Raw genomic sequence first — 12,934 nt, 5'->3', positions numbered from 1 at the left:
CTAAAAAAAACAAAAATCAACAAAAATTGGTGTGTGTAAGTGTCACCACTGACAACTCTCGTTTTCGCCGGTTCCACTAGGAGTTCCACTGCGTCTGCTCGCTGTGCCAACAAGATAAGACCTACAACACAAGTGCGATAAATTTCGCGCAGTCGCGTCTTGTGTGCGAGAGGCCGACAACAATCAGCTGTGAGCCAGTCGCGGGGTTCTAAAAATGTTCGCTCTCATTCCCCGGTGCCTACTGTGAGTAGCGAAATTTTTTTCTATTTCCATTAAATTCTCCAAAACCACTCATTTTCCAATCCATTTCTGTCACCAAACTGCCTCCCAAATCCAAAAACCCGCTTTTCGCGTGAACTCCGTGCACGCGCCTGCCGGATCAATATTACGGCAACTTGCGCTGGAAATTTCACTCCTTTAACCCAACTTTTACGATCTCTGTTTGTTTTTATTGGTGGGAAGAACAAATATCTGATAACTCGAACGGGAGACGCCTCGTATTCTTCATTAACACGCGGATGGCCTTCGTCGGAGCGCTGGCGGTACAATCTAAATTTAAATTTTATTATTGCATCGCCGAATGTGTAGCATCTTTAATTTCAAATTTTAACGTTATGAAGTGAACTGATGTCGGTTGGTCTGTTGATAGTAATAATGGGTGGATTCTCTACCCCATAAAACCGGTTCTGTATAAAGGTCCGCAACGAGGAAATGCCAAAACCCGCCTCCGACATTTAGCCTTGAATTAGTGCAACCCGTATAATGAGAACTGTGTTCATTTATTCACTATTATATCATCATTGCGGCTAGGTTGTTTTTGTTCAGAACATCATCTTGCTTTTTGTTTTTTGTTGACGATTTCTATTTGCACAGTGGACAAAATTTGCGGTTGTACGGCATAAGATGGTTTTTCCGCTTGATTCCCTCTTATGTAAAAGGTTGTTGGTTTTGTGGAATTTTACCGCCAAAAATGTGCCAAGTTGTGATTTAAAATGCTGTCGAATGTTTTATTTTTAATATATGCGGGTCCGGTAGTTTCGAGTGAAGAATTGTTTACCATCTGCCTTCAAGCTAAAACTCAATTATACCAAAGGGTATAATACCAAAATATATTCAAAAATATAAAACGAATTCTCTTAACTTTGGCATCAGCTTAGAATGTAGCGACTCTAAGGTGATGCTGAAGTTGAGGGAATGAACTACTAGTTGTAGTAGTTTGTGGATTTCCGTCGAAGTCTCTACTTTTTCAACACACAAATTTCGTATTTTCGGGATTCTTGTTGTATTTAAACAAAAACCTGTAACCGCATGTCGCGGTTGCGCACACGAGTCATTTTCACAGTAAAGCACTATTTTTTTATAAAAAAAAAATTCTAGCTTCTTGTTATTCAAAAATTTTTATGTTTGCAGAATGCGCCATCGCGTTAAATCGATAGATAATATCTGAATATTTTGTGAAAATGGAGTTCGACGGAAGCTTTAGTGCGGTTGTTATTGCTACCCAACTTGCGGCGATTTTTACGTGAGGTGCAGTAAATCCGTTTACCTGAGAAGACTTCTCCTGTTGTAGGAAGATTAAAAATTGTCTGCATACTTTACATTGGTTTATTTGTTTTAAATCTGGAGCATTATTATATGCATAAAAAAATATAAGGAAAAAAATAAAAACAACTGGGCATGTCAAATGATTTTCCTTTATGTTTAGAACAAAAATGGAAATTTCTATTGGGCGCTATCGAACGTGTAGTACTAACGTCATCGATGTTTTTTTAATTGCTAAGTGCTAACATTTTTTTTTCAAGCTCATTGAAAATATTCAACAATTGACTGTAGTCCTTTTGTATTTTAGAAAATGTTTATAATATTCTTGCCGTTTAAGAGGTATTAATAGCAAACAATGTACAGGGATTACACAATCACGGAAATTTGTCAGATGCTTTGTGACGTCAGATAGAGAGTGATTTTATGCTAACCACAGTGGCAATTGTTGAATTAGTGAAACGCGAATTAAATGCTGCTTGTAATCCGCCAAAATAGTACCAAGTTGAGAGCTAATACCTATTGTGGGAAATTTGTTGCGTTGTAGCATGTTCTGTTTTTTCGTATGCTCGGATGTGTAATATCATAGAACTACACCTAGACTTTGGGAAAGTGTTTAAATGTAAATGTTTTTTTCAATGTATGTAGTTTGTCCTGCAGATTCTGCATTTTTACCATTTCTGTTATTTCATTATTCAAAATTATAACGATAAGTCCAATAAAAAGTAACTGTAGCGTGTCGATAACACATTTGTATGTATGTTGTATAGGTACATGTGTTAAGCTGGCAGTCATTTGCGCAGTTGTCACTTAAATGTCATTTGACGTTAAGGTTAGACAAAAAACGATTATTCTAAACGATTTATTGGCGTATTTTTTTGCAGACAGCATTCTTAGCTTCCACTGGAGAAGTAGTAACAATTTGGTTCAGAGATTTAGAAAAAATGACGGTTTTAAAAGTTCGTACCTTATTTATATTCATAAACAAAAAAATTACAGTGCGGTGAGTCTAAAATGAAATGCTCTGTATATTAGACGCACTCAGTATAAATAAAAAATAAAACATGATGTGGAAAATCAAATTTCAAGTTAGTGATTTTTTAATAGTAATAATGTAAAAACAAGCCGGGCTTCTTAATAAGAAAGCAATAAGCAAAATTCATAGACTGCCTAATTACATTCTCTAACACGTTTGTCGTAAAAGTCATCATCCGTGATTTGACTGTATGTTATATTTTTCCACTGAGAATTCGACATAAATATTACTAAAGTTGCCGCCCAGTTTTTTCCATTTTGTTCTAAAACAGATACAGACAAAAATAAATCATTTTGTAGCTAGAAACACTTAGATAAGATAGATAATAATTGATTATAAATACATATTTTCAATTGTAGACACTCATGCTTTGATTACAGTAATCCCCGTTCTTAAAGTGAAAAATCGTACCACTTAAATACAAAAAAAATTGTAAGGAACTTAAAATAGACGGATCAAATGAGCTGGAGCCGCAGCAGTTTCCACATTTAATTTCGTTCACAATGAGAACAAAACAAACTAAATTATTTCAAGAATTGTGTGTTCTTAAGGGAAAATCAAAGAAATCCTAACAGTTTGTACGACTAAGATTATTGTTGTTGTTGAATGTAGTCAAACAAAGTAAACTGCGAAAAAAATATCTCATTTGCAGCGCGTGATCCTCTAATTTTTATTGGCGGATGATTTATAAATTTCTGCTCGAGTTGGCCATGACGCTTACGTCATCCGTTTCAGTTTCACTGAAGACGTACGCATCATGGCCAACTAGAGCAGAAATTTAAAAAATATTTGTTTGAAAATAAGTTTTAGAACTGTCACTTTACAAACGTATAGGTATTTGAATTCAATTTCGAAATCCATAGTTTACGATTAGGATTTACGATAAGGAAAAATATTAGAAATGATTAATAAAATTGTATTTTTTTTACAACAACGATCACTATTTTATGATTCCCACAGTAACAAAACTCGAATTACACAACATATGCTGTTTTGCTAGCATGTACACGAATATTTTTAATCATAACATGATATTACTTCTAAGTGATAATTAACGTACATGTGTTTGTTGTCGATTGTATTGTTCATAATGAATGTAACTTTATGAGATAATTTACCTTTATAATGTTTGCGATAATAGGGATTTAAAGTAAGCATATAAAATAATAGAATTAGTGTAACTTGCATTACATGGTCAAACACTTGGCTCAAGTACGAACGGAACGCCACATAAACGCAAGCAGAATTTTTAATGTATTGCAAAATTTATTGGGAGGTTAAAATATTAGTAATTGCCTTACTTATAAACGAAAGATTAAAAAAGGTAATAAAAAAGTTGAAATCAAACTAACTGTTGAAATTTGTTGTAACCACTGGTCACAATGAAACCTATTTTGTGCTTAATTTAACGGTTAAGATTTTTCTTGTCGTTAAAATAGGGTAACGATCGGCTCTTATTTAGTTCGGCAGGAAATCTGTGTGTTGTATTAAAAAATCAATAAAATTCTCTGCAAAATTAATATAATATTTTCTAACAAACGATTGCAGCATGGTTGTATGTAAATTTCTTTCTTTCTTTTTACTTCCCGAACATCAGCTAAGGAAGTATTGTAATCGAGTCCATCCAACGGTTTCATATTTTTTTGTCATGACCGCCAGAGTACGAAAATTTAGGTCTTCCAGTTTCATTCGTCTGTCTGACCTTCCGCAAAACCGAATGCTTTGAAATTTTGCAGACGTTTTAAAATTATTGTGAGCATGGTAAATTTTTAAACAAAATATATCTATTTTTATTTTTGCATCACCCTGTATAAGCAAATCGAAGAAATATGAATGCAAACGTTGTAATTTAAAAAGTGTACGGTACTTTATTGGCCGATAAAAAAAAGCAAAATAAGAATGAGAAACGATGCTGCAAACAAAGCTTAGGGGGCAGTTCTTTGTGCAGGTGGCTGCCTGGCTGCTGCAAGTCATAAATTATTGGAACGCCCGGCAGTGGCCAATTTTGCATTTTGCACAATCTGGAGATCATATATGTCAACAGACGGTCAATCGAAGGCGAAATCGTATTTTTGTAATAACCAAATTTGATTGATCTTTAAATATGGCATATCCATCTACCAATAAAAATCTTCAGTGCTAGACTCTTAAGAATATTCAAAGAACTTTCAACGGCACTGCAAATTTTTATTCGGCTATTGATATATTTAATTATACTTAGTGGATTCCAAATAGTCTGTCCAGTGTTGTATTATTAAAAGTTGAAGATGTTTCTTCTTCATCCAGGTTGGTAATTTTCTGAAAATGAGCTTTCGTTATCGCTACCTTCAAAATTATTACAAAATCCCATCATTAAACTCAGTCAAAAGGTTGTCGTCATCGCTAGACAAATTTTCTTGAGAAAAACTTGCTTTGGTTCCTGCTTATGAAGCTACAGCACAGCGATATTATCATCGATATCTTCATCTCCTTTATTTTCGAAATTTATTTACTCATTTATTTCTTGTAAAAATTTTAAACTCTTTTAGATCGTTTATACTAAAGGGTTTCTTTTCCATTTGATGTAAAAATTTATTTAGTCAAATTTTACCCAAACGAAAATATAAGATTTAGATAAATTAAACTAAAAACATATTATTAGGTAAAATGTAAGAGTAGTGACGCTTATTGAGATTACAGATTTTGATCAAGTTACTAAAAACAACATTAGCTTATTTGTAAAAGTCTTATTAAAAGTAATTTGGAAATTTCTCATAAAATGTTTCAAGTGCATGGATAATACATTATAGGCTATTATTATTCTTACAGATTTTCTTATACATTTAAGTCTCAAATTCCAAACTAATTGCGAGATAACATACATTACATTTTAGAAATGGAAGGAAGGTCTATAATAACTTCTGTATATTGCTCTACAATTACAGTAGTTATTACAGAAATTTTCTGTTAAAAATGGCCTGGATAACATTATCACTAAATTACCTTTAGATAAAATCTAATATGACAACAGAATGTTATGACATCGTATTACACTATTTTGACTGTTGTGTATATATTTATAAGAGAAACGTTTTCTTTAAAACTGATTCAAATTATAATTTATTGTATATGTCGATCATGTGAAATTTTTTTATTCATCTGAGATAAAAATTTAACGTGCAGTCGAACTAGAACAAATTACAAAATCCACTGTAAATATTTGTGGTAGAAAGTAATAATTACTACTTCTCTTTATTATTGTCGTTAGACTTATACTCCTTTTTTTTAATTTTTATTTTTGTATATAACAGCGGTAAGAATTTTGAAATCGTGAAACTATTAACGGACTCAGCCGGAGAAGGGTGCTTCATCCATACTCTTGGTTGTATTGTGAATAAAAAAGTTTTGTTTTTGATGGCTAAATTAGATGAATGAAAAATTTTGTTGGTTCCATGTACACCTATCGATAACCATTTGTGGGTGAAATGAATGAAATAATAATGGAACCTACAAGTTAAAAGGTGACGTAATATGGGGAATCGATATTTAGTTTCACTTATACAACGGTATTTTGTTTTTAGCTTCTTGCAGATTATTTACTTTTTTTATTATTTAAAAAATAAAACTAAAAAATTGCGTGATGTTTTGTGTACGTATAAGTGTATTTTGTCTACGTGTTGTAATTTCCCTGTAATCCTTATCTTTGCATTCATGTTCTGATGACATAAATAAGTACAGGAAAACGTGATCACACTAATTACTGCCTTGACAGATAACTACTACAATTACATACATATTAAAGATCAGCCTTTTCAAAAACAATTCCAAGTGTCTTGATAGACTTAAGTTTAGATATTGCAAGCTCTTGTTTGTTGTAAGGTCAAAATTTACATACGTATCTGCTGATTCAGTTCATTTATTATTAATTTAACATAAAATTATTAACCCGTTTCAGCTGTCGAGAAAAATACAGTGACTTTCAGAAATTTAAAATAACTCCAGTCTTTCGATCATTCAAGAATAAATACATGACGCCACATATTAATAAATTAATAATACATCAACGTACATAATTATATCAAATGTTTTAGCAAAGTTATGAATATGATACAGGATATCCACCTACATTGGAGTATATTTAGGACATATATTTTTTATACAAAAAAAAAAAGAAATAACAGCGTAGCAACCACATTGACCGAACGACGAAAGACCAATAACGAATCAAAGACACTACTGTGTGTTTACAATTTTAGACGCTGTCAACATAAACCGTACAGTTTTAAGATTACAACAAACTAGACAAATGGGTTAACGCAAGTACACTTTAAACACAAAATTGGATATGCATGATTCTCATACGGAATACCATTTACTTAATTTATCGAAATTAAATAGACCCATAAATGTTACCAATCTTTAAATCATATCCACCTTAACCGCACTCTTAGTAATCGATTTCACGTATACCTAAAAATAAAACTGCACTTTGCTTTAGAGAGCAGTTGGCTGTTAGCCACATTTCAGTCGCTAAGACGAAAATGAGCAAATTATCTTTATGTTGGTAAATATGAATATTTAGAAAAATCACTTAACTATTAAATTGCTTAAAATAGACATTTTTTATATCTGTGATTAGCATATTTTTCCTGGACCACACTGAATTTAAAACAATTCAGTTGGCATTATTAATATTTATGTTTAATTTTTAAGCAAATAACTGTATTTTTAGCCGTGTAATCGTATAAGAATATACTATTCTGTAATAGGCCAAATAAATGTTTATTATTGTCATAAAAATTGATCTAATGTTATTTGACAAAATTTCCTTCGCCTCTAATGTCCAGTCGTTAAAAAAAAGTCGGAAATACCAATCTCTAAAAGGGGGATCTCGAACCGGCGACCTGCGCATTAGTAGCCCGCGCTTTAATCAACTATGCTGTAAATAGCTGACGACAGACGAATAGAAACGGGAGACCTACTTTTTTCATAGTCTAGGGGTTAATAAACGTCATTCGCCTAATGGACCCTATTACAATACTTTTTTAGCTTACGCTCGAGAAGAAAAAAGGTGGAAAATGACTTCAGTTTTAATAGACGTGCATCTAATCTAAGAACTTATAAATTAAAAATGTTGCAAACAACCCAGGATTCTTAAAAACGCAGGTACGAGTACGAAACATTGTCTATTCGTTTCAATATACGAGTATACACTTATTAATACCTAAAAAATTGGAACGTAAATACACCGTTGGTTATAATTTTCAAAAATACACGTGGTTCTGATTTTGCAATTAGTTTTTATCACTCTCTTTTTAACTTATATATGTAGAATAAAATTTTCTCATAATTCACACGTTATATAAATGGTCCAATTTCATTTCTCGCAATAAATATATTATTAGCTGAGAACCTACCGTTTTGTGTCATAAATAGCTTTAACGATTTTCGGTCTTTAAAAAATAAAGTCTTATCGTATTTTCAATAAAGAATTTATTTTACCTTGTGATTTAGTAATTGTATTAGCACTTGACCTCTACATTACAATAACAATATCCATTCAAAATCTAATAAGGATCACTTTGTAATATTTGCAAAGTGAATAACATTTTTGAAACGAGTACCTGTTCATTCAAATAGCACTGATTTATTGAAACGATAATTTCATATTTGGAGAATTTCTCATCACGCTAAATCAGAAATTAGAATTATTGCAAAATGTAATCACTCTTAAAGTGTCAGTTATCGGTACTTAAATAAAGTGGATAATAGAATTTGCGGAGGAAAATATCGCGAAGGTCAATGCATTTACCGATAATGTCGTCAGTTCCTGGTGTCAACACGAAAATTAACAATTTCCTGCTTTCCTTCATTCCATAGTCCACATTCGCTTTACTCCACCCCATTGACGTTAAATACCACTTGCAGATCGACACGAGCCGTCAGTCTACCAGGCCAAAAAGCGACGTTACAGGAAGCCACAAAATGGTTAAAAAATAGCGAGTCCACCAGAAAAGAATACCACTGTGTGGCGGGCGATACACTCAACTATGGATCCACCATGGGCATCGATCATCTGCGTGATCCTCGGTTAAATAAGGTCGATATAAGAAACTGCTTTGATAGTGACAATCGATTAATATGTTTAGGGCTTGGCCTTCACGCTGGAAGAACGTCAAGCTCTTGGCATTCATGGCCTTCAACCCGCTCGAATTAAGACCCAGGAAGAACAGTTAGAGTTATGCAGGATATCAGTGATGCGGTATCAAGAAAATCTAAACAAATATCTGTACATGACCGAACTGCACGATCGCAACGAAAAATTATTTTTCCGGTTGTTATCTGAAAATATCGAGATGTTGATGCCGATTGTTTATACGCCTACCGTAGGCTTGGCTTGTCAACGGTTTGGGCTCATCTATCGACGACCCAGGGGGCTATTTATCACGATTAATGACAGGGGACATATTTACGACGTAATGAAAAACTGGTAAGGGTTGAAGGACACTAATTTAGAAATAGCCTTACCACCGCAGCACGACTATATCTTTGCGATCAGCTTTTTGATGATAATTTTTTCGTCAACGAAAGCTTGAAGTTTATTTTATTTATAAGATGTGAGAGGCGGCATATTTTCGGTGCGATCAAAGGTCGCAATTGTTGACGGAACATCTGTCTATTTAAAGAAAAAAAGCGAAAACGTTGTCATTAGCATGGGAACAACCTTTTATTTATTCGACCTTACAAGGATAAAAATAATATAATTGATCAAACAGTGGTTGTCAAGCTCCATTCAGGCGTAAGCAAAACTGTCAGCTTTCCTGCATCCTCAGCCTTTAGGTTTTAAGATTACCTTTACATGTTTTTCATAAATTCATGTTTAACATTGATATAGATAGACAACAAGTTTTGTACCAGCAAAAAGTTCTGACGTCTGTTACCTAAGATACGAAGATATAAATCTCGGAAAACGCATAAATTTAGTTATGGAACCACCATTCGACTGACTTGAATTTTGCGTAATACATTACAGGATAAAATCAATATTTGCCTTCAATTTTTCTACACCTTGCAATGATTGAAGATATTAAGTGCTAAAAATAATTTTGGAATAATGTTTTAGGCCAGAACCCGACGTACGTGCCATCTGTGTTACCGATGGAGAGCGCATTCTCGGTCTGGGTGACTTGGGAGCAGCGGGTATGGGCATCCCTGTGGGAAAACTCGCTCTATACACAGCTCTAGCCGGTATCAAACCCCACCAGTGTCTTCCCATCACTTTAGATGTTGGAACTAACAATCAAGTATAAAACATGTAAACTATTTAGCGAAAACACGATCAATAATCACGATCGTATAATTGTAGAGCTTTTTGGAAGACCCTCTCTATGTAGGTTTGAGGCAGAAACGACTTGCCGGTGCCGAGTACGATTCTTTCGTGGACGAATTCATGGAAGCGTCGGTGAGACGCTACGGACAAAATGTTCTCATTCAATTTGAAGACTTTGGTAACCACAATGCCTTCCGATATTTGGATAAATATCGCGGAAAGTACTGCACATTTAACGACGACATACAGGGAACCGCTGGCGTTGTAGTATCGGGATTGTTGGCCGCTAAGAGGGTTACTGGGAAGAAAATTTCCGAAAATAAGTTTCTCTTTCTGGGAGCGGGCGAAGCGTCTATCGGTATCGCAGATTTGTGCGTAAAGGCAATGGAACTGGAAGGGTTATCACAGGAAGAAGCGAGAAACAAGATTTGGATGGTGGACATCGATGGTCTCTTGGCTAAAGGGCGACCAGAAGGGAAACTAGAAGGTCACAAGGCGTACTACGCCAAGGATCATAAACCAGTGAAAGATTTTCCGTCGGTGGTCAAGGAGGTGAAGCCGTCGGTTTTAATTGGTGCGTCCGCGGTGGCTGGTGCTTTCACTCCAGGCATTTTGAAGGACATGGCATCGTTCAATGACAAGCCAATCATTTTCGCACTCAGTAATCCAACTGATAAGGCTGAATGTACAGCAGAACAAGCTTATACTAATACTGATGTATGTATTGGAAGGTCTGTGGGCTCTGATAAGTCGCATTTTTCAGGGTCGGTGTATTTTTGCCAGTGGTTCTCCATTTGGACCTGTCAACTACAAAGGGCACACGTTCTACCCAGGACAAGGAAATAATGCCTACATTTTCCCTGGAATTGCATTGGGAGTTATAGTAGCTAGAATTCATCACATCTCAGAAGAATTGTTCCTGTTAGGAGCTCAAGCGGTAGCTGACCTTGTTGAAGATGCAGATATTCAGAAGGGTAGCTTATATCCACCACTCAGTAAAATAAGAGAGTGTTCAATAGAAATTGCTACCAAAATCTTGACTTATTCTTATGAAAAGAGTAAGTAAATTTCATGTATTTCAGTGAGTCTCTTTACATTCTTTTATAGGAATTGCAACTGTGTATCCTGAGCCAAAAGATAAGAAAAAGTTTGTTTTGCAGCATCAGTATAACTATCATTATGAACAAGCACTACCACCTCAGTGGTCATGGCCTAAAGCACCAGAAATAAAAACAAGACCTATGGAACCAACAAAATTGGCAGTTTAAGAGGGACTTCAGTAATTAAACTGCAGTGATAAGTATGCTAAAATAACTTTTTTTCCAGTGGTATTTTTTAAATTTGGACGTATTTTAATCTCATAGATTGTAATAATTTATTATGTGTTCTTTGGTTTTTGAAAAGGCAATTCTATTCAGAAAAGTGTATTGAGAAAATTCACCGTAACATCCATTCTCAGGTTTGCAAAAAGTTCTATGTATAAACCGTGCCATATATTAAATTTTACAAATTATTTTGTACTTAATTTTCTTTAGTATTTTATTTAATGTATAATTTTAATACCAATTACAACGTTTTGTGTTTCGGTAGCCATCGGTATGTATAATTCGAAAGTTTGAAGTACATCGCTTGAAACATTAAGCAATATGTTCTTGATTTTTAAACAACAGTATTGTTTTCTGGTCATTATAAAGTAGAAGTGTTAGGTTAAGACCACACTGTAATAAAATTGAATAAATGTTATTGTACTGTTTAAGATGCCTATATTTCCATGTTTCTACAAAAAAACGAAGCAATGAAAACATTTTGTCCACGGAAAAGTATTTTATCTTGTGACTAACCTACTGTGATATTAAGGATTCCAACACCATGTAGAATTTTAAGGATGTTTTAATTCAACAAAATTTGCTCCTCCAGCTTTTGCGAAGCGGTTGTATTTAAATCCCAATTTCTGCAATCCCAAGTTTGTCCAAGCAAAAACTAAATTCAGACTCTCTTTATCTTGAAAATGTTTACAACATTTGGCTTTCAATATACTATAAATCATACCCTACATCAACTAGGCACATAACATACACAAAGTGGTCATTCGCCGTGTTTGATTCAAAAACAATGTATTTAGGTAAATCATGGACAACATTTGTTCAGAGCAACCAGTTGTACGAAAACTCTGATCGTTTTCTCAAAAAGTATGTTATATTGTGCATATATATCAGTATATCACTAATGAGGGCCTTTAATATGAAGGCCACTATCTTTTCTACATAACAATAAAAAAGACGAACAATTAAGCAAATGGTAAATGGTACGACGCTTTTACTACCTGTGAATCCATATTAAACTAAACGGTTCCGCCTGTGATACTTACTCCGTTATTGATCAGCCACTCTCGATGTAACACGGAAAGGACCATTAATGGCTCTTCCGTTGAGCTTTTTGGGTGGCAATGCTAGGGGTATTCAATGTTGGTACTGCAGCCATGATAGGGTTATTGGAAGATTGTATGAAAAAATGTACAACTATTAACTTTTTGCCAAGGAAACATCAGTCGATGGATGTGCCGCGCTGATATTGGAGAAGTTGTGCCGGTTTTTCCACCGAACTTCAGTGCCCGAATGTATTTAGAAATTCCGGAAGACATATTATTACCATCTGTGAGAATATTATATTAATTATCCAGACGACAACATGGTGCTAGGTAATTGCTTCATCCACACCTAATATCGTCGGCGGATCTGAGCCCCATCGAGAACCTATGGTCTCAAATGATTAGAAATTGAAACCAACCCTTAGAAAGTTTTCTGTTAAAACCGATTTTAATTAAAAGACCTTTTAGAATTGTACTTATAAATAATTTTTTTTTAAATACAACAGCAAACAACGTAAGCCTGCGTTTTGCATATACTCAATCATTTATGGTAGACAGAGACCAGACACTTGCTAGTAAAGTGGCAAACCACCAGTGCTATAATCACCTGCACCACACGTCGGAACTTTAAACTTAGGTGGCAAACTGTACAGTGCAAAAAGGGTTAGTTTTCCTTCAAATT

General features: G+C 34.3%; 2 protein-coding genes across 2 annotated transcripts in view; one reads left to right on the top strand and one right to left on the bottom strand.

Annotated features, from left to right (window-relative positions):
- Nucleotides 1-12,934, bottom strand: part of LOC135127455 (serine protease snake-like) — a 37,491-nt gene that overhangs the window by 16,047 nt on the left and 8,510 nt on the right. The window lies entirely within an intron of this gene.
- Nucleotides 29-11,640, top strand: LOC135126872 (NADP-dependent malic enzyme). Its single transcript, XM_064053067.1, has 7 exons — nucleotides 29-243; nucleotides 8,483-8,654; nucleotides 8,704-9,044; nucleotides 9,678-9,858; nucleotides 9,921-10,601; nucleotides 10,648-10,942; nucleotides 10,992-11,640. Exons 1-7 carry the CDS (start codon nucleotides 215-217, stop codon nucleotides 11,150-11,152), a joined length of 1,860 nt encoding a protein of 619 aa, XP_063909137.1. The 5' UTR covers nucleotides 29-214; the 3' UTR covers nucleotides 11,153-11,640.

Source organism: Zophobas morio, unplaced genomic scaffold (assembly GCF_036711695.1).
Source record: "Zophobas morio isolate AGI-343-1 ecotype UQ-CSIRO unplaced genomic scaffold, CSIRO_AGI_Zmor_V1 ptg000011l, whole genome shotgun sequence".
In the NCBI taxonomy this organism is placed as follows: Eukaryota; Metazoa; Arthropoda; class Insecta; order Coleoptera; family Tenebrionidae; genus Zophobas; species Zophobas morio.
The sequence above is the reverse complement of the archived record's forward strand: the minus strand, read 5'-3'. Positions and strand labels throughout refer to the sequence as shown.